Below are 23,683 nucleotides of genomic sequence, written 5' to 3'. Positions count from 1 at the left end.
CTGATGGCTACTTCCAGCAGGATAATGCACCATGTCACAAAGGTCGAATCATTTCAAATTGGTTTCTTGAACATGACAATGAGTTCACTGTACTAAACTGGCCCCCACAGTCACCAGATCTCAACCCAATAGAGCATCTTTGGGATGTGGTGGAACGGGAGCTTCGTGCCCTGGATGTGCATCCCACAAATCTCCATCAACTGCAAGATGCTATCCTATCAATATGGGCCAACATTTCTAAAGAATGCTTTCAGCACCTTGTTGAATCAATGCCACGTAGAATTAAGGCAGTTCTGAAGGCGAAAGGGGGTCAAACACAGTATTAGTATGGTGTTCCTAATAATCCTTTAGGTGAGTGTATATATGTGTGTGTGTCTGTGTATGTGTGTGTGTGTGTGTGTTATTGTAATGTATGATTTGTATTATTATTATTAACAACTGTACACTGTCCAAAACTAAGACTAATCTGAATATTTTGCATTTGACAAAATTTGACAAGACGTGAACAAAGACTAACTTACCGGTATACAAAACAATATTTATAAATATAAATGTATAACTTTTCATGTAATTACTGAGCAAATATTTAACACATTAACACTAAACAAACAAACAAAACACTAGAAGATCTGTGAGAGCAACCCCATGTAAGATACATGACTGTGATTTGAGGAAAATTACATGGGAGGTAAGAAATACGAGACTGAAAGGAAAATATTTATTTCATGTTTATTTAATATTTAATGAATGGCTTTTGCCAATTTACCACAGTTTTAGGTTTACGCAAAAGTAGCCGTAAACAGTCCTCTCCTGTCCAACTTCCTATCTGCTGTTCAACATTCCCAGTGAGGTCGTAGATGTTGTCATGTGGTTCTCTGATTGGATACTTGTCCAGGTCGATTTCATGAAAATAGGACTCTGCTCTATTGCTTGAAATTGGATGAAATCGCATGAAATTGGATTTCTTGCGATTTCACAGTGAAATTTCAATGAAATTTCAAGGAAATCCTGGGCTGCATTCGGATTTCATGAAATCGGATTTCATGGAAATTTCATAGTGTATCATGGCCTTAAGAGGAAAGGCAAACGGGTAGCAGTTTATTTGATCTGATCATGTATCTGTCATTAGGCTACTACCACTAATATATAAAAACTTATATACAAATAAATAATAAAATACTATTTAAAAAATTAGGAACAATGTTTTGCATTGTTCATAAAATTTTACAGTAACTTAAAAAAAAGGAAAGAGAAAAAAACCCCATTTAAAAGTTAATCTTTTCATGCTGTAAACCTCAGTTAATTGTTTCAAAGCTGCTTTTCCTGTTTTCTCTTCTCCAGGTCTGTTGTACTGAGTGAGGGGCCGTGCAAGCGCTTTTGATGCCATGATCATGGGTTTCATTGCGTACCTGAAGACTCAGTTTATTCTGCACCTGCTTATCAGCTTTGTATTTATAGTGAGCGGACTTATTATAAACTTCATCCAGCTATGCACTTTAGTCTTCTGGCCTATCAACAAACAACTGTACCGCAGAGTCAACTGTCGCCTCTCTTATTCCCTCTGGAGTCGTAAGTCACAACTTATATTTTCCTTTTACTTGTTTTTTCTAAGAGTAGCAGAGTACCAGTTTGATTACTCTTTGCTTTCTTGCTTGATGTGCTGCTTTAATGTATGCGTTCTGGTTAAAATTTTGATTTATTTTAATTTTTAACATAAATTGAGCTTTTGAAATAGCCCCACAAGGTTGAATGAAAGGCAGAAGGTCTACATCAACTCAAATCAAATCAAAACTCTTCCCCAAACCCTAAAATGTGACTTGATTACAGCCATGCAAAAAGTGTTATGTAGACATATATCTTCATATCTCTTTGTCTGTATATTGAACATTTAGAATGCTATAAATGTGTAAATTATAACAAATTACATATACATAAATGTATGGTTCATGCACAGAGAGAAAATATAAATTGCATGGAATTTTATATGGATTTTTCCATCAGTTTGTCCATTTAATGTATTGTTTTCCTTAATTATTTGCTTTAGTCTTTATTTGGTGTATGCCAAATTATTGTTGCTGATTTTGTTGCTTATTTGATTATACAAAAAATATATTTTTTAATTTGTATTCTCTTTATATTTTCTTTCTTTACATGTCTTTCATTTTGTTAGGGTGTGCAGGTTCTCACTTGTACATACAATTCTATTTTTAGTATATAAGCTTATCATATAAACAAGAACAATGTTTTGAAGCAAAAGGCGGTAGATTTTGATCTGTCTTTATTGTTAAAGTATTGCCTTTAACGTAATAGGTAGACTTTGTTCCTTTCAGTTGCAAATAGAACAAACGCAGACTGGCCAGAGAAAAAATTGTTATTTAAATTATGGTATATTCAAAAGAAGGACAAGCCCCTGTGTAGGTAGTGAGGTAACTCCAAAATTTGAATGGCTCTTCGGTTAGGTAGGTAGCGTGAGTGCCCTCTCACCGAAGGTTGCGAGTTGGAATCCCGGCTTGGGTATGTATGTGTGGGGTCCTTAAGCTAGAAAACGTATCAATATACAGTCCTGAAATCATTTACTGTGGAACATACTGATATGGTTTGTTGAGATCAGTGTGGAAGAACTTGATTGGCCTGCACAGAGCCCTGACCTTTGGGATGAATTGGAACGCAGACTGCAAGTCAGGCCTAATCGCCATGATATTCATTTTTGAATTTCTTTTGAAAAAGTTTATCATAACATAATAGCTTATCATAACATAATATGAGGTAGGCTGTGTTCCTTTCAGTTGTAAATAGAAAAGGTGCAGACTGGCCAAAGAATAAACTGGTTATTTCAGATGGGGTTTATCTAAAACAATGAGAATTTTAATTCAGGCCCAGTTTATTTTAGGTGAATATTCTTCTTACTATTACATTTCTTAGAATACCCTCTTCTCCAGGATGACTTACAATTTTACTGAAGCAATCTAGGTAACATACAGTACTCAAGGGTACAACAGCAGTGTCTGCTACCTGGGATTGAACCCATGATCTTCTGCTCCAAAGTCTAGAGCTCTAACCACTACACAACAATGCAACCCATTGTGTTATGTTATTGGGTTCTGAAGTTCAAAGTCTGCTACATATTCATGTTTTTTATAAAGATTTCATTATCAATCAGGAGTTGTACTTGTAATCCTCTCATGTTTCCAGAAAGTGGCATTTTGTTATTGTATGACAATGAAATAAAACTATAGGTTGCGAATGCAATCCTGGTTATCTGAAAAAGGAAGCACTGCCCAAGGGGGAGGGATTTCTGAGCACTTAATTAGGAACCTGATCGAAACGTCACTCTATTAAAGCTGCCATTGGCCCCTGCGCCCGTCACTCAAACAGGTCCCTTTGGTCTCGGCAACACAACTACAGACAGGAGCCACAGGGGCCCCTTGGAGCCACACCTTGGCTGCCCAGGAGCGAGGACCACAGTCACGCTCTTACAGGGAACCATTTACAATCAGCATGTACAAAGCGGGGATACAGAGGTCAACTCTTATGCCCTCAGCTTACACAATAGCAAGGCTGGCTGCTCTATTAGCGCATCTAGGAGTGAGGCCTTGCACAAGACTTGCACAATACACAATAGAGCAACACTTGCACCCTCTGTGGACCCCTGCTCCCGGGTCCACTGAAAACAACATAATATGCAGCTGGCTTGTCAGAACTACTTGTAGCCAAGCTGAACACAATAATATATACAGTGTGGCAGCAGGAACATTCAATTAAGAGAGATCCTTAAAAGCCTTTAAAAAAGGTGAGTTTTAAGAAATGAGAAATAAGAGCTTTTACATAATTTTTTTCTCTAAAGCAGTATCATTTTTGAGATCGGATCTCGGCTCAGATTGAGCTCTGATCCGTTTACTAAAACACAAATGAGATCAAGATCAGATCCTGTTAGCCCAAGGATATCAAGCGATCCTGCTCATGGGCCAGGCCCAGAGCTGCAGCAAGCCCAGGTTAGGGTGCCAGAGCATGCCCTGCACCTGGGACAACATGTTCGCTTGCACTGGGAGCTGCCAAGGCTCTCCGCCCAGGAGGTCAGGTCTGCGAACCAGAATCTGTGAGGCCACTGGGAGCTATTAGCAGAACTGTCACTCGTTCTCGCCTGATCTTCTCCAGGACCACCGGGAGAAGTGGGAACGCATAGAGGAGACCACGTGTGAGCTAGCATGTCAACCCCTAGGGTTCCTGAATGTTCTCCAATGGAGAACCATAGTGGACAGTGGATGGACTCCCAAAGAGATCCACTTTCAGCTCTGCCGTATTGGCTCCACAGTTGTTCTATCACAAGTGGCGCGTAGAAATATATAGCACTATATTGACACAACTATTTAAATCTTCTCTTTGTGAAACCAAAACTGAAACCGGGGCACAGCCGGACCTCCGGTGTGCGGACAGACAGAAACGGGATTAGCTATAAATTACATCTGTGCGATGTATCGAGTTTTGGAGATATATTTTCAAAAGCGATAGAGGACGAGACAATATCGTTAACATCAAGATATACACTCACCTAAAGGATTATTAGGAACACCTGTTCAATTTCTCATTAATGCAATTATCTAACCAACCAATCACATGGCAGTTGCTTCAATGCATTTAGGGGTGTGGTCCTGGTCAAGACAATCTCCTGAACTCCAAACTGAATGTCTGAATGGGAAAGAAAGGTGATTTAAGCAATTTTGAGCGTGGCATGGTTGTTGGTGCCAGACGGGCCGGTCTGAGTATTTCACAATCTGCTCAGTTACTGGGATTTTCACGCACAACCATTTCTAGGGTTTACAAAGAATGGTGTGAAAAGGGAAAAACATCCAGTATGCGGCAGTCCTGTGGGCGAAAATGCCTTGTTGATGCTAGAGGTCAGAGGAGAATGGGCCGACTGATTCAAGCTGATAGAAGAGCAACTTTGACTGATATAACCACTCGTTACAACCGAGGTATGCAGCAAAGCATTTGTGAAGCCACAACACGTACAACCTTGAGGCGGATGGGCTACAACAGCAGAAGACCCCACCGGGTACCACTCATCTCCACTACAAATAGGAAAAAGAGGCTACAATTTGCACAAGCTCACCAAAATTGGACAGTTGAAGACTGGAAAAATGTTGCCTGGTCTGATGAGTCTCGATTTCTGTTGAGACATTCAGATGGTAGAGTCAGAATTTGGCATAAACAGAATGAGAACATGGATCCATCATGCCTTGTTACCACTGTGCAGGCTGGTGGTGGTGGTGTAATGGTGTGGGGGATGTTTTCTTGGCACACTTTAGGCCCCTTAGTGCCAATTGGGCATCGTTTAAATGCCACGGCCTACCTGAGCATTGTTTCTGACCATGTCCATCCCTTTATGACCACCATGTACCCATCCTCTGATGGCTACTTCCAGCAGGATAATGCACCATGTCACAAAGGTCGAATCATTTCAAATTGGTTTCTTGAACATGACAATGAGTTCACTGTACTAAACTGGCCCCCACAGTCACCAGATCTCAACCCAATAGAGTATCTTTGGGATGTGGTGGAACGGGAGCTTCGTGCCCTGGATGTGCATCTCACAAATCTCCATCAACTGCAAGATGCTATCCTATCAATATGGGCCAACATTTCTAAAGAATGCTTTCAGCACCTTGTTGAATCAATGCCACGTAGAATTAAGGCAATTCTGAAGGCGAAAGGGGGTCAAACACAGTATTAGTATGGTGTTCCTAATAATCCTTTAGGTGAGTGTGTATATATATATAGGCTATAAAGAATAGTTGTCTGGTTGCGTTGTTTCCAATCTGGGGTGCCTTGTCCTGGGAAATTAACATAAAAAGAATAACTGCAAAAAAAAAAAAACAAGACGATGAACAGCAACTCCCATTGCAATGTTCTGATGAAGACAAACTGTTGAAACGCGTCAACATTGTTGTTTGCTGATCTTTTGAAATATGAAAGTGCAAGAATAAAAGTATATAGATTTGGATTATTCCGTGGGAGTTGCTGTTCCTCATCATCTGTGGTTTTTCACAGTTAGATATTCCTTTTTATATTTATGTCAAATCGTTGTCCAAATTTTCCATCTTGACATTTTGAGCTCTTTACGGGTATGGGTGTGTGTTGCCTCTACCAAAACGTGGATGATCTTTTTTTGATCAGAAGACTGTCTGGTTCCAGAATATGTTCATAATTGTCAATATGTTGTATTCCTACTCATCCCATTTCAGAATGGGGGGGGCAGGACGGGACGCAAATGTATGAGGAGGGTATAAAAAACTAATTTTTCACATCGTTAGAAAGCTGAGAATCTCAGTTTTCATTGAATACCAAACACTTGGTGAAGAGTACACATGAGATTAAAGAGAAGCACACAAAGTTGGTGTCCTTTTAAGGGTACCAGATTAGTTTGTCAGTTTAAGGGGTTAAATTTTGTTAAACAAAACAATTCCATGATTTGTTTTTTGTTTTTTCCTCCAATTTTTTATTTGTTCTATGCTTTAATTTCAGACTACATTGAGATATTAAACTGTGTAAATTTAAATAAAAACTGGGAAAACTGAGATCTATAATGTTTTACCGGTAGTGTACATTTAAAATATTGTAATATATTGTCATATATTCCATTTATATAAGTCCTTATATGAATTTATTTTACTTAACTGACATCATTTCAAAATATATTGCCCTATAGGACTTGTATAATTACATTGTATGTGTAATGCATTGACATGTATTGCAATATATTATTTTTCTGTATGGGGTAACCTTTGACTTTATTCTTATGCGTTGTTGTGTTTCTGCTTTTGTTTCCTTACTCAGAGCTGGTGATGTTGCTAGAATGGTGGTCAGGCACAGAATGCACCCTGTTCACTGATAAGGCTACGGTGGACAAGTTTGGGAAGGAGCATGCCATCGTCATCCTAAATCACAACTTTGAAATCGATTTCTTGTGCGGCTGGACCATTTGTGAGCGGTTTGGTGTGCTTGGGGTCAGTCTGTATGCTTTTATTTTCTAGGGAAAGCAGTGGAATTCATATCAAGTTGCATCAGAGTAGTTTGCACAGTAACATTTGATCCAATGAAAATTAAACCTGTGAATTTGGCACATTGGCTTATAATATTAGAATTGTATTAACATATTATTTCATAAATTAAAATCTGTGTGGAGGGTTGCAAATATGTAATATTCAGTGCTGTAGAAAACTTTTCACAAATTATAAAAAGTAAAGAACATAAGAAAGTTTACAAATGAGAGGAGGCCATGCGACCCATCGTGCTCGTTTGGTGTCCATTAATAACTAAGTAATCGAAGGATACTATGCAGTCTGTTTTTAAATGTTCCCAAATTTTCAGCTTCAACCACATCGCTGGGGAGTTTGTTCCAGATTGTGACAACTCTCTGTGTGAAGAAGTCTCCTGTTTTCCATCTTGAATGCCTTGAAGCCCAGTTTCCATTTGTGTCCCCGAGTCCATGTGTCCCTGCTGATCTGGAAAAGCTTCTCTGGTTTTATGTGGTCTTAAATCAAGTCCCCACGTAGTCTCCTCTGTTCCAGGGTGAAAAGGTGTAGTTCCCTCAGTCTCTCCGAGTAGGACATTCCCTTCAAACCTGTAATAAGTCTGGTTGCTCTCCTCTGAACTGCCTCTAGAGCAGTGATATCTTTTTTGAAGTGTGGAGCACCGAACTTTATACAGTATTCCAGATGAGGTCTAACTAGTGCATTGTACAGTCTTAACATTACTTCCCTTTTTCTAAATTCTACACTTTTGACAATATACCCTAGCATTCTGTTAGCCTTTTTTATTGCTTCCCCACATTGTTTGGGTGGAGAAAGTGAGGAGTCCACATAGACTCCTAGGTGTTTCTCATGCGTTACTGCATCTAGTTCTGTTCCTCCCATAGTGTAATAATAGTGGACATTTTTGTTACCTGCATGTAATACCTTGCACTTTTCCACATTGAATTTCATCTGCCAGGTATTGGCCCACAACTGAATATTGTCCCTCTGAATAACCTGTGCTGTCAAGATTGTATCTGCTGAGCCACCTATTTTGTATCATCTGCAAACTATCCCAGAGTCCAGATCATTAATATAAATTAGAAAAAGCAAAGGCCGTAATACTGATCCCTGTGGAACTTCAATAACAACCTTTTTTGAAACAAGCTTTTTGAAAATCTAAGTATATCATATATGCTTTCACATGATCTACAGCTGCAGTTGCATGTTCAAAGAACTCTTAATAGATTAGTAAGATATGATCTGCCTCGTCTAAACCCATGTTGACTATCTCCAAGAATATGGTTTTCATTAAGATGCTCCTCTATTTTCTGGTGAGACTGATTGGTCTATAATTTCCTGGCTCAGTTTTGTCCCCTTTCTTGCAGATTGGTATGACATTTGCTGTCTTCAAGTCAGTTGGTACATCCCCTGTTCTAAGTGTCATTTGGAATATCTGAGTTTTCCCAAATGTCTTTAAGTACTGTAGGAAATATACAATCTGGCCCAGGTGATTTGTTTGATTTTAATTATGCGTGTCCATTTAGTACCTCCTCCTCATTTATCCTGATCTCTCTTAGGGTTTGACTGGACTGATTGTTAACCTGTGGCATCTTATCTGTTTTTTTTGTGTAAAAAACAAAAAATATAAATATCCTTATATTAATACATATTACATAATACTTAATATATTAAGCAAATTGCAGGAGTTTTGTTATGAATTAACAATTCAAGTGAAAAATTATAAAGGTACAAAGCTGCAATATTCCTGCATAGATTTTTTTTTTTATGAAACATTCTGGAAATAAGACACACAAAAAAGGAAAGAATACAGCCAACTCTAACTATTACATAGTTTAACCACCCACAACAAATACATTTGCATATCCATCCTTTTCAACTTGAAACCCAACATGTATGTCAAATGCAATGTATTCTAAATGATTAACATTAATAGCGCCACCCCAGGGCCACCTGTTCTTTCATAGCTGCGAGGTATCTGTTTAACTTATTTATAAACATGAAAGGATTTCTAATAGGTGTTTCACCATATTTTTCATGCTTCCGTATAATATGAATTTCTATTTACTTTGGGGTTAAAAAAAAAAAGTCTGCTGAAACATTTACTCACAAAGTCAACTTACAGCAAACTGCCATTAATTATGAGTAATGATGATAATGTAAGTTTCACACTATTATCTTAATGTAATTACATTAATTCATCGATGATGGTCCAGAATACTTCTAATTTTAATTTGACTATTTCTGTTATTAGAAAATTATATAGTTCATTAAAAGTACATTGATCACTCTGGATGGTAAGCACAAAAGCTATGCTTTTTAATGTCATGAAATGCTTATTTCTGGATGCAGTATACTATAATGGCACACAAATTTTAAAAATGTATATATAAAATAACCTCTCTACCCCTTACAAATGCTTAATTTGCACTGTAATCTTGCAGTTTTAACATGGTTTTTCCCTGGATGTATCTTGCATTGGCTTTGCTTTGCTAAACATCTCCATGATTTCAATTTACTACACTTTACTCTAGTTCTACCATGATAATGCAATAAAAGCAGTTTCAAAATATATAGTAAAATGATTAAATTACAGTATTACTAGTATTATTACAATTTGATAATATAACTATTTAGTTCTATATCTGGAATGCTTTGAAATCTGTTAATGGTATTTGTACACATATGTGAATAATCAAGACCACACACTTGCATTTTATGGTGTTTTTATTCTCTGTCTTGTCAGAGCTCCAAAGTCCTTGCAAAGCAGGAGTTGTTGAAAGTTCCACTGATTGGGTGGACATGGTACTTCTTGGAAATTGTCTTCTGCAAGAGAAAATGGGAAGAGGACAGAGACAAAGTCATCAAGGGACTACAAAACCTCTCTGACTACCCTGAGTGCATGTGGGTGAGTGTCAGATGCACCTGAAGCACACTGTTCTTGAACCCCAACACCAACTCACAGTGTAGGATGAGCTTTTTGGCTGATGGATGCAAACTGCTAGCAAATGTGGTATGAAACTCCCAAGGGAAGCACATGATTCCATGATAGTGGAATCACCTATGAGAGCAGTGACTGTCTTCCTACAGACTACAGGCTTGTGATCTGGATGTACACATTCCACACATAAGAAAGTTTACAAACGAGAGGAGGCCATTTGACCCATCATGCTCGTTTGGTGTCCATTTAATAACTAAGTGATCCAAGGATCCTATCCAGTCTATTTTTAAATGTTCCCAAATTTTCAGCTTCAGCCACATTGCTGGGGAGTTTGTACCAGATTGTGACAACTCTGTTTGAAGAAGTGTCTCCTGTTTTCCATCTTGAATGCCTTGAAGCCTAATTTCCATTTGTGTCCCCGGGTGCGTGTGTCCCTGCTGATCTGAAAAAGCTCTTTTGGTTTGATGTGGTCGATGCCCTTCATGATTTTGAAGACTTGGATCAAGTCCCCACGTAGTCTCCTCTGTTCCAGGGTGAAAAGGTTCAGTTCCCTCAGTCTCTCCAAGTAGGACATTCCCTTCAAACTTGGAATAAGTCTGGTTGTAACATTGTATTCATATTTCCTTGGCTGTTGTTAGGCACGGCACTAGTGAGTTGGTTTTAATAATAATAATTCACCGGTAGGCATCAAAGGGGTATTGGTAATTTTACTAAAAAAAAAAAGAAGAAAAACAGGCTTCCAAGTGACACAATATATCAGCCTATATTAGTACAGAGGTGAACTGAGTAGATTTAACAAATGGATATTTGGGAGGGTTCAGTATAAAAACAAAATTGTCAATTCCAAATTCTAGAAAACAAGAAATTCAGCATATGTGAGTAATTATTAAAGTCATGATCCAGGAGGAGTATCCTTCACCCAGATAAACCCAGGTAGACAGACTTCCACATGACACTAATGCCACGGTTCCACTGGCTTAAGCGTCTGTGCCATGCCATGCCGTGCCGGACACGTCCCAGAGCCTTTTTTGCAAAACCAGGCCGTTGTAAAGTCCATCCCTCTTATGGGAGGAGCAGTGACTGTGGGTTTGGTTTGTGTTTCGTTTTAAAAACAGAGACGGAGAACAACACTACGAGTGACACAGTTTGACGTGGAAAGGACTTTTTCTATTTTATTCTTTCTGCTTTACATGATTGTAAACAGCGTAATAAACACACATTTCTGTTAAGAGATATTAGGAAGAGCTAAACGTGTATAGACAACATTATATTCAGACAAGCACAGTCCCATAAGAATACGTTTTCATGTTCAACAATCATACTAAATAGCAAATATGTATGGTTATTATTATCGTCATCATTTGTGCTAGTATATACAGTAGGGGGAAAAAGTATTTGATCCCATGCTGATTTTGTAGGTTTGCCCACTGACAACGAAATGATCAGTCTATAATTTTAATGGTAGGTGTATTTTAACAGGGAGAGACAGAATAACAACAAAAAAATCATAAATTGATTTGCATGTTAATGAGGGAAATAAGTATTTGACCCCTTCGACTTAGTACTTGGTGGCAAAACCCTTGTTGGCAATCACATTTTCAATGCCCTGGCTGAGGGAAGGAGGTTCTCACCCAAGATTTGATGGTACATGGCCCCGTCCATCGTCCCTTTGATGCGGTGCAGTTGTCCTGTCCCCTTAGCAGAAAAACACCCCCAAAGCATAATGTTTCCACCTCCATGTTTGACGGTGCGGATGGTGTTCTTGGGGTCATTCCTCCTCCTCCAAACACAGCGAGTTGAGTTGATGCCAAAGAGCTTGATTTTGGTCTCATCTGACCACAACACTTTCACCCAGTTCTCCTCTGAATCATTCAGATGTTCATTGGCAAACTTCAGACGGGCCTGTACATGTGCTTTCTTGAGCAGGGGGACCTTGCGGGCGCTGCAGTTATTGAAACTGATTTCAATCAAATAAATTGTGCTACAGTTGCATCCTTAGTATGTTAAAACATAAGAAATATTAGAAATGAGTGTATGCCTCTTGGCCTACCTAGGCACTTTTGAATACATTCTAAGTAATTGATCAAAGGATTTCATCAAGCTGTTTCTTGAAAGAGTCTGCTCCAAAATACTACTATACCTTATTCCAGACTCCCACAACCCTCTGTGTAAAGGATTGTGCTGGAAATAGTGGGCACGCTTTTAAGCAATGAACTCTGGACTACCAATCTGCAATTTAAGCAGGATTTATATATTTTATTTTATTATTTTCAGTTTGTATCATTATTTGACATTATCATGCATTTCCTTGGTTACAATGAGAATGTAGTTCCTTAGGTTGAATTAAGCTTTTTAATGATGATGACCAGGAACAACATTTTAAATGAATTGTTCATTAAATAAGGTATGCTGCATTCTGCACCCTATTTTACATACCAATGATATTCTTAGAATGATATATTCACCATTGTTTACTTGTCTGTTTGTGTAAATAAGTGATCCAGTCAATTGCACTGTACTGTCAATTTTCTACCTACATATTTAATCTGGACTCTCCACTGATGCTGTTATCTGAAGGATAATTTTTCAGAGGAATCCTGAATTGGAGTAAAGTATATGTGTTGTGCATAGCACTTATGAAATCTTTCAAATTGCTTCTTGCAGTCTCTTTAGATGTCCCTGTGTTAAGCCTTGACCCTGTTTTCTGTCCTCATATTTTCCAATGCCTGCGGTGTGGGATATGGATTGACTTAAGGATTTATAAAGTTTAATCCTTTTATGGCACTAATGAGAACAAAAAACGCTTTGAATGACAAACAAGTCAGCTGAATGAAAGCTTTCCATTTATATATTTTCATGTTCTATGGCATGGATTTTTGCATTCTGCTATTTTAGAAAGAAAATTAATTCTTAATAGGTGAAAATGGATTTACAGAATGGCATATCATTTCTTGAGTATTTCTCCTTCCAACACTATACATTTATTTAGTATACATTGTACACTCATACAAACAAATATTTAAGCAATATCACACGAGCAAGAGTATGATAGGTAATCACAGCAGTGCTGATTTAGGGCCATATCGCACTCTTGCTCATGTGATATTGCTTATATACAACAGAGAGAAAAAAACTTAGCAGTGTAAAATGCACTTGTGTATGGAACTACTTTCTTACACCACAGAGCAGGATATGCTGTTGCAGTTTAAATGATGTGCTTACCTCCGGCGTTTGAAATCGTGTGAGTGAGTGAGACGGAACAAAGCAAGAGCATGTGTGGTTACCAGTGTGTGCCGTGACTCATATACAATTAAATAAACAAAGAAGCTAATTATTTGATAATAGTTTGATAATTATGTAATTCTTTATCCATTAATGAACAAGAAGTTAACAACTGAAATTTTACACACAATATGGTCAGATATATTTATTTTATTTTTCATATAGGATATATATTTTCCATCCTTCAATAAACAAAAAGTTAACATTTTAACTCATAAACAGCGAACATTTTGTCAGGGTTCGCATCACAAAAAGCAAGTCAATTCACCTCCATTTGCGATGTATTTTCTTGAATGATTCGCTTATTGTGCGAAGCATTAAAATATGTTTTTTCCGACTCAAAACAAGCACCGAAAGTGCTGAACTACTCCCCTTTAAGAAACGCATATGTTTTTTTTTCTTGGTGATGCCCGAGAAGGGGGCCACACTCAAGGCCTAGTTACCTGAATCCTGTCTCTTATTGGCCAGCGGATCTGTCACTATCATACAAGGCAGGGCTGTAGCTTTCCAATGACACCAAACACGCCCATATCCAAGCAGGCTAGGCTGCACTGAGCCGTGTGTTTTTATGAGAGTTCGCCAACCACACATGGTGAAGACAGGGCTCACACAGAATAGTTGCGATACAGCAAGAAAACCAAATACAAAGTAGAAAAATGGAATCAGACACAAAAAATAAAAACCTTTCCGAAACAAATAATAGATGCGGAGTCTGTTTACAGCACTATGAAAGCCACTGACTGTGTGTTGTTTGCTAGAATAAAACACCATGGCAGCGTGGTGGCTGGATCACTCATCAACTGCACTGCATCAAGACAGACAGGAGCTGTTGTAAATAATAGCCTGTGTCTATGTAATGCCTAAAGTGACAATATTCAAAAGCCAGATGTTTGGAATTCTGTTTCCCTGTTTAGTATTCTTCTTTACTTGTATATTCCAGCTGGTGGTAGTCTAATATAAATGGCTGTAATTCTGTTCTGGAGGTCAGATTTGAGTAGTTATTTTTTCACAAGTTCATAAGACTTTGAAGTTTCACTGTCCAGTGTCAAAGGTCTACCTGGAGCACACAAAAAAAAAGTGTCATATTTACAATAAATTCATTTTTTTCTTATAAGCGCTTTTGTTTCTCTTGACTTTATTGATTTCTGTATTAACTCTGGTGGGGCAAACACAATTATTTATGTTATTTTCTGAATCTCCAGTTTGTGCTGAGTGTTTCCATATAAGATACTTGCCACTAGCCCTTGTAGTTGCAAGTAAATATATGACAACAGTAAATTCAGGCGAAAATGGGGGTGGACCTTTACATGCGTGCGGTCTTGTAAATGACGATGTAAATTGGTGTGGGAACAACAGTTTTTGGTGGGAGTTTTTGAATTGTTACTGCACTCTACACATTTTACACATGTTATATGTACTGTAATTTTTACTGACATTTATGATCAGATTATACTTTTGTATAATCGTGGCCCTGAAGAACACCCTGTTAAAGCATGGGGGTTCACATGGATTGACATTTGCACAGATGCAGGTACTGTGACTAAAATCAAGTGCAAATATTGTTGTGAATTTGAGGAGAATTTAAAAGCTCTGAGGAACTATAGCAAAAACTTTATTGATGGGATATGTGGATCTTCTCTAAAAAAAGACAATGTGAAAAAACATGGGGACTCAGACAAGCATAAAAAGGCTCTGCAGCTGAAGACTAAACCAAAAACACTGGATGAAATCTTTAAAACTACACCAATGGGGAGAAGATTGACTTATCTTCTACATGCTGGCCAAAGAGGAACTCCCATTCAGGTATCAGTACTGTAACATTATTATAATTTTAAGATAACCATGGTGATAATAAAAATAAATAAATACAAATAGCTTTGGATTGGCATCCTCACTCTGGATAGAAATCACTACACTAGCCCACAATGAGTCATGGTTGGGTGGTCACTGCATAGTGGGCTGATTTCTATCCTGAGTGAGGATGCCAATCCAAAGCTTGTAGGTTCAATTCCTTTAAATGGGATTAAGTAATACAAGTTTACTTTTGCCAGAATTTACACTGAGAGGAAAATGTTAATACTGGAACACAATTAAAAAAAAATGTATGGTTATTTTTATTTGCATAAAATATTCATACAATTTTCCTGCAATGCCTGTCTGCAGCCTTCCCCAGTAATAAAACACTAGTATACAGTTGTATCCTAATTGTTATGAGCCAATAATTGGAACTGCACCATTATTTGGGGGATAACAGTTTGAAATTGTGTGGATAAATGTATAATTACAAAATCTTATGTGTTGTATTTTGCTTTGTTTCCAGAACATTTTCATCTTTGGTTGAGCTGGAGGGGGCGGCATGGGGTTGAACTTGGTGAGACCTACCATAGTGAACTTAAATGTAAGGAATTTACTGAGATCATCGGGAGAGTAATGGAAAGAGAATCGGTCTCCGAGATTCAGAAATCCCCATACTTTTTGTTATTGATTGATGGAGCCACAGACCAGAGCATTGTGGAAAAAGAAATCATGTATGTACGACTGGTAACTGAGACTGGTGTACCTGTCACTAGATTTCTTAGACTAAAAAATGTGGCCCATGCCAATGCTGAAGGATTGAAGGATTGTGTAATGGAAGGTTTCAGACAGTTCGAGTTGCATAATATGAGTGACAAAATGGTAGGCTTCATGGCTGATGGTGCAAGTGTCAATTTGGGATGGCGCAGTAGCCTCTCACAACGACTAAAGACAGATTCCCCATGGTTGGTAGCAATTCACTGTTTAAACCATTGCCTTGAACTGGCAATGAAAGATTATTTCAAGGATATACCTGCTTTTAAGCAGGTAACCGACATGCTTGACTCACTCTATTATCTATACCAAAACAGCCCCAAACGGGTCCGGAAACTGAAAGCTGGGTGAGATTATGGAGGAAGTTGTGTCGAAATTATTGAAAGCCAATGGCACTCGTTTTGTCCAGCATAAGAGGAATGCATGCAAACCACTTATAAATGGCTTTGGAGTGATCGTTCCTCACCTGGAAAGCATGGCCACCTCCAGTACAACACATGGGGCAGATCAGGCAAGATTCAAGGGTTATCTCAGAACCCTACGTTCCTATGAGTTTGTTTTGCACCTCCTACTTTTCTCGGAGTGGCTGGTACCTTTATCAAAGATCTCCCTCAATCTCCAGAAAGAGTATGTTGACTTGATGCTGGCAAAGGCTATGCTAGAAAAGTGCACACTACATGATCGCTTAAGTACAGGGGAACACACACTACACGACTGATCCGACATCCCTGTTGTGGCGATCTGCATCACAGCCTCCAAATCTTGCAGAAACACACGTGATCCACACAGAGAAAAGGTCAACAAACATGGACGTGCACATGTACAGGTCATGTTTGTGTAGCACAAAAAGTGTATAGTATTTTAAAATAACGTGGCCCGAAACAACCATTGGTATTTGTAGTATTTTAATAAATACATATGAAAATCTTATTCTTCTGTCATATTTATTCTTCTGTTTCTTCTCTCTGCTTCAGTCAGCTCGGCTCTCATTGGCTGCTGATGACGTCACTATCCACGATCGGTGCCAATTTAGTCGTAAATATTAAACGTTTAATAAAATTGTAGCGGCTCCGACCAGCTTACGATCGGATCGGAGGGCAAGCGATCTCATTGCAGCCCGTCTCACACTACACGACCATCGGCAGCAGGGACACGCCCCGACCAGGCTGCTTGTCGTGACGATCAGTGCCGATCTGTCGTGAGGGCCAAATCGGGCTCAAATCGGGCTTAAAATAGTGTAGTGTGACCCCGGCATAAGTCTGGTTAATAATGATACAAACATAATTGTATAGTCAAGTCAGTAGTGCCAAGTTGTTGCAGTTTGAAATTGTAAAAAGTAGTTATAAATAAATACTTTATATTGAACTAATGTATTTTTGTAGACATGTCACTACTAGTTACATCCACTGGTCCAATTAATCTTTCATATGTTGTTCCCATGTTACCTGAACCCTCACTCCCCAGGCCATACTTACTTCATTCCCATGGACTTTGAATATCATCATACATGTTCTGTTCAGGTTACAGTACTAGGAATACATAATTTATCTTGTGATAAATATTATATAACAATCTACAATACACACGATGCATAAAAAAAAAGACAAAGAATAATTTTTTGAAAGATGTATAGATTTTGATATCACGTAATCCAATGCAGTACTGTATGATCTACAACTCTCTCAACTTACTAGTTTAATTAATAATAATATTAAATATTACTAATACATATATACAACACTCAACATGGTTTACACAGATCAAAGGTTAAGCACCAACACCATGGCCACAAACATCATCATGCAAGCTACAGTAACACTACAATCAGCATGACATAAAATTAATTAAGTGGGTCAGCATGTTATTATTTTCAGTGCACAGATGACAAGCCTTTTAAGGCTACATAAACTTAAAATAAAGAAGTTGTATTGAAAGTCACTTCAAGTGAATAACTGTATTAGTCAAGACTGATATCATGATCTGCATTGAGTCTGATGCTGATGCATCTATAGAGTTTCAAACTTGTATTAGCACACCAGTTCCTCTCCTATGCAATGGTGAATGCAAGCATTACTTAAATAAACAATGCAGTCAGGGTCTGTGAGCAGAGATGGAAAGTACTGTGCAGGTTTCTGGAAAGGCTTGAATACACTAGTACTACAGGAGAAGCATGGAAGACTTGGTGCTATAACTTGGGCACAGGGATGAGCATAGGGCAGGCTACTATTGACACAGTTGCACACCTGCAACATGCAAGCATTAAATAACAATGCAAATATCTGTAAAATACATTTTACAATCTAAAATGCATGCAAAGTAATGTAGATAAGAATGCACATATCATATGTCACAAGACCAATTCATTAAAAAAAACACTTCATCATTGGTAGACCAATTTAAATTGCTAATCAAGCTGAGCAAAATTATATTTGATTAGCATAACTGTTATGCAAATTTGAGACAACAAAATGTACGCTGATAAACAATATGGTCTGATAAGTATTATCGTTTTCGTTTATATTTTTCATTCAACAAGAAAAATTGTTTCGAAAGCATTAGAAAAGCAACAAACATGCTGGCAGCTGGTGACAACAACCTAGTGCATTTGCTGGTCCTTGGGACTATTGTACACATTTATTTGTTTTCAAAGGTTAATGTGGTGGAGTGATACACACAGTGAAGCGTCCGAGTGCTGATTGTGTCAGACCATCAGTGCTCATGGAATGTCTTTCATCCAATCAGATTCGAGGACCGGAACTAACTGTTGTATATAATTGTACAACATTAATATTGAAAGCAATTATTCAACCATTTTCCTTAATTTGGCTGTCAAGCAAAACATCAAAACCATAATAAACTTTTGCCTATGGACTGGTATATAGACTTTTGGATTACAATTTTATATGACAAACCACCTTTTTGTACAAAACTACTGCTTTTTAGGTCTATTACCAGAGGACCCCCGCCTATTAGATGAGTCAGTACCGTGCATAGCCTTGTTGGGGGTCAGGGGCTCAAACAAATTAAGGGGCTGGGTGGAAATTTTGTGCTGGATAATAAGGGGGGAAATAAGGGCAGGGGGGGTTCAGACACTGTTCCAAATAAGCCTCTATACATGTAAACCTTGAATAGGTGCAAATTAAATGTATCTTGAATGTATTCAACTATTTCAAATACGTCTTGAATGTAAACATGATGATTGTCTGTGCTTGTCAGGAAATGCAGGTAATAAGTAATGTATTGTGCGTCAGGTTGTTTTTTCCTAACACTACACCACAGTATGACAATACCGTTGTCTTTAATCTATCCTTCTTTAATAAAGTGTAGAATACTGCAAAAATAACAAAAAGGTAATATATGAACATGCAGTCCCTTGCAAAAGTAGTCAGACCTTCTCAGTTTGTTGCTTTAAAGCTTGCAGTTATGACACTTTGAAGTAGGAATTAATAGATGTCATGTACACAACCGAATCCACATATTTAAAAAAGAAAAACAAATAAGTAAATAGAGAATTAATTAGAAATTCATAAGGAAAAGTCATGATTGTATGAGTAGTCAAAACTTTTGCTGTACCAAAACTAAATTTCAGATGCACAAAATGACCCAAACAAGCAACACATTTAGTTGAATGGCCTCTCTGTGTTTGCAATGAGAGTGGTTCGTATGATTTCAGAATAAACAACTGTTTCTGTAGGGGTTTTCAAGCAAAGTCTCAACCATGAAGAACAAGGAGCTCTCAAAGCAAGTCAGGGATAAAGTCTATGAAAAGCACAGGTTAGGAGACTGGTACGAATATAACGAGCCGGTGCCACAAGTGGCACATAACATTGTCTCCTCCCTAAACCCCTGACTATGCCACCCCTTTATTTATATGAGGAAATATTCTGGGACGCCCAACACAGACACCCGACTAGATATATAAAATAATACATTTTATTTTAATTCCTTTGTTCCTTTGGCAAATTACTCTGCATTACACAGTTACATACTTTATAAAGAAGCCCCTAGCACAAGGATCACCAAAATCTCATCCTCACCCCTTTGGCACTTTAATTTAATGGGAGGAAAAAATCTGTTCAGCAGGGAGCTGCAGGCATAGCATATTAGTCCTTTCAATGTCTCTAATAACCAGGCTTGAAACACCACTTCAATCTGGCATTGCCCTGCAGATGGGGAAACTCTAAGACCCCTGGGCTGTAGAGGAGGAGAACCCAAGAAAATAACGGCACCTCGAAGCAGTAACTTGCCCAGCAGGACCAGGTGGTACCTGAGGATTCTCGGCTCAACCACACCCGTTCCCGGGCTCCTGTTAAGTGGTCTGTGGCACTGTACCTGTTGTGCCCCAATATTCCACCTAGCTTTCTCTAGGTGCAGAGCCGAGCCTCTCGCCCCCTATCTCCATTGGCCGCCCGTCCCATCGCTGCATCTCCTGTCGCTTCCACCGCGCTCTGGCCACTCTCTCCCCTACAGCCCATAGGCAACCACTGCCTGCCACCTACTCCTCCTTCAGCTGTGGTGTTCATCGTGTTTTGCTGGCATGCTCCCTGCATGCTCTCTCCCTGTGCTTTATAAATCCAATCAGTCAATCAATTAATCCATCAGTATTGATCAAGCTGTATCAATTAGCTAGCCCCATTACTTACCAATTTCTCTAAGCTGGGAGGGAGTCCATCCATGTCAGAATATTAATACAAAAATGACTACAAATTACACATATAATAAACCATACATTAAAATAGCAACCAGTCCCATGTTACAAACCTTTTAAATTAACATGTTTTTACTATCTGTGATACAAAAAATATAAAAGTCTCTGAATGTCTCTGTGAACTAGGGTTTGCTGGCTCCAGCGCCAGAGTGGCTCCAGAGGTTCAGCTCCAGCTCCAGGCCTATTCAAACATTCAAACATGAAAAAGTAGAAACTTGTAAAGATGTCTGTGTCAATTAGGGTTGCCATTGGGCAAGTATTTTAGCGGACTGTCCAGTATTTGTACACTACCTGGCCAACAGTATATGGGCACCCCTTCTAATTACTGTGTTAGGCATGTGGGAGCTCTATTTCAGAGTCTTTCTGGCCTCAACGCTAAGCACTACATTTGGTGCAAGCCTAACACTGCAAATCATCCTGAGAACACCATCCCTACCGTGAAGCATGGTGGTGGCAGCATTATGTAAAATGAATGCAGCAAAGTACAGAGAAATCCTGTAAAAAAAACCTGCTGAAGAATGCAAGGGGCCCGGGGACTTAGGAGAAGATTAATCTTTCAGCAGGGCAATGACCCCAAACATACAGCCAAAGCCACAATGGAGTGGCTTAAAAATAAAAAGGTCAATGTCCTGTAGTGGCCCAGTCAAAGCTCGGACCTCAATCCAATTGAGAATATATGGAAGGAGTTGAACATTGCTGTTCACCAAAGGGCCCCATCCAACTTGATGGAGCTTGTTCAATTTTGCAATGACGAATGGGCAAACATTGCTGTATCCAGATGTGCAAAGCTGGTAGAGACTTATACACATAGACTCATGGCTGTAATTGCTATCAAAGCTGCCTCTACCAAATATTGACTGAAGCGGAGATTACTTATGCTGTTTTGTATTTGTAATTAATTTAGAAAAAAATGCAGATCATATTTTTCACTTTGACATTATGGACATTTTCGGTGTTGATGTTGACTGATTAAATCCATTCTGATTTCATGTTGTAACATGTGGAAAAGACAAAGAGGGATGAATACTTTTGAGAGCCACTGTAAAATCAAGCCACACAGCAATTGGCAGTAGAATGAACTTTACTGAGAGCTCAAGATGCCCTGCTAGAGCTGCCCTAGTGAGCTGTAAGTGCTGTTATTGTTAAGAGGAAACATCTAGGAGCAACAACAGCTCACCCGCGAAGTGGTCGACCACACAAGCTCACAGAACAGGACTGTTGAGTGCTGAAATACTTAGTGCATAAAAATAGTATTTTGTTGGTTGCAACAATCACTTCCAAGTGCCAAACTGCCTCTGGAAGCAATGTCAGCAGAAGAACTGTTTGTCAGGAACTTCATGAAATTGGTTTCCATGGCCGAGCAGTTGCACAAGTCTAAGATCTTCATGTACAATGCCAAGCGTCGGCTGGAGTGGTGTTAAGCTAGCCACCATTTGAACTGGGAGCAGTAGAAATGCGATCTCTGGAGTGATGAATCACGCTTCACCATCTGGCAGTCTGACGGAGGAATCTGGGTTTGGCGGAAGCTAGGAGAATGCTACCTGCACGTAGGGGTGGGCAATCTTCCCAAAAAATCATATCACGATCTTATAACACATAATCACGATCCACGATCTGAATCACGATCTTCCCAATTTTGAGATGTACTATAGAGAATATCCAGACTGGAACAAGCCTATGGATTTATCTATTTGTACAATTAAAAACAAACATTGACTCATTATTAAATGGCCTGAGTTTAACTTTATTTTAAATATTAAAATTGTAATCAGCAGTCAATAGATAAACATTAAATAACACAAGATCTTAAAGTACTCAGAAATTGCAGTAATAAAATATAACAAACACAAAGGTGTTTACTTTACTTTAAAATAAACATTCTTTTACAACTTCAAGTGGCAATCAGCAGCCAATAGATAATATTATATAAAATAAGACTTTTCAAGTATTCAGAACTCAAATTTAAAAAAGTAGTTAAATGTACGTAAAAAAAATATATATATATTCAGACTGTTTCACAGCTACATTTTAACAGCACTGCACTGCTATTGAAATTAACAGAAATATAACTGGAAGAGTTTAACAAAGACTTAAGAGGAATGATGAGGTAGAAAAGGGTGTAGAATCAAATGTCAGATATCAATACCTTTCATTTTGAATATAAATTCAAAAGGTACAAACAACTTCACTATGCTATCACAATTACATTTTAAATTAAATTATTACATTTTTGGCAATTTTGTTACTTTTCCTAAACATGGAAGATTAGGTTGACCCCTCTTTGTGATATTCTGGTTGGACAGAATTACAGATTTTTTGCAAGGAAAATGCACTTGATCCACTTTATGGAGTTTCAAAGTAGCCCTTTGGCATGTGACAATGTTGCCACCTGTGCTAAATAGTCTTTCTGATGGTGCACTGGTTGCTGGGATACTAAGGTACTTTTTTGCCAGGCGCGCAACCCGTCCAAAGTTTGCCTGGTGCGTTTTCCACCATTCTAAAAGATCCAACTCGCTGTCAGCTTCAGGTATTGAGAGCTATGATGCCAGTTCTGCCACGATTAACTCTTTCAAAGCAGGTGCCGAAGTTGGGCCTGTGGCTGATGAGGTACTGGATACTTTGAGAAGGCTACCTAGATTTGTTTTGGTCTTTTTTTTGGCTGGCCCCTCAGATTCTGTGCTGTGTGACGCAACAGGCACTATTGGTTGAGATGTTGCCGACAGAAGGACTACCAGCTCAGTAATAGCTTGAGATTTCATGCGCTTCTTTTTTGCTTTTTTCCTTCATTCTCGTAGTGCAGCTTAAATCTTGGGTCAAGAAGAGACACCATGTCCAGGAGGTCATCTGTTGTCGGGTCACTGTACTTTTCACTGAGGTACTGGGTGATGGTTTCCTTATTTGTTAATTTAGTGTCCTCAGCATCCAAAATCAAAATATTCATTTTCAGAAGATGCAACACAGACTTTAAGTAAGAAACACTCAAGTAGTCCTCACCTGAGAGTGCATATGTGAAATCTTTGAGTGGGTTGAGGGCCTTCTTCACTGACTCCAAAACATCAATATCCTGCCATGTTAGCACAAGGTGTCTTGCTTTCTTATCAGCTTTCAAAACCTGTGAAATGGCAGCTTCCTGTTCAAGGACTCTTTCAACCA

The 23,683-nt window shown here is 38.6% G+C and overlaps 1 protein-coding gene across 5 annotated transcripts in view; it reads left to right on the top strand.

The window, feature by feature from the left end:
• agpat3 (1-acylglycerol-3-phosphate O-acyltransferase 3) overlaps positions 1–23,683 on the top strand; it is a 125,260-nt gene that overhangs the window by 45,704 nt on the left and 55,873 nt on the right. For 4 of the 5 annotated variants that reach the window (XM_066707078.1, XM_066707080.1, XM_066707081.1 and 1 more), the window contains 3 exons: positions 1,342–1,569; positions 6,835–7,004; positions 9,778–9,939. In XM_066707078.1, coding sequence (XP_066563175.1) covers positions 1,386–1,569; positions 6,835–7,004; positions 9,778–9,939 — 516 coding nt within the window. In that variant the 5' untranslated portion in view covers positions 1,342–1,385. The remainder of the gene's footprint in view (positions 1–1,341; positions 1,570–6,834; positions 7,005–9,777; positions 9,940–23,683) is intronic. The other variant, XM_066707083.1, reaches the window with a different exon arrangement.

This window comes from Amia ocellicauda, chromosome 6, assembly GCF_036373705.1.
Source record: "Amia ocellicauda isolate fAmiCal2 chromosome 6, fAmiCal2.hap1, whole genome shotgun sequence".
Taxonomy (NCBI): domain Eukaryota; kingdom Metazoa; phylum Chordata; class Actinopteri; order Amiiformes; family Amiidae; genus Amia; species Amia ocellicauda.
This window is presented reverse-complemented; position numbering and strand designations above follow the sequence as displayed.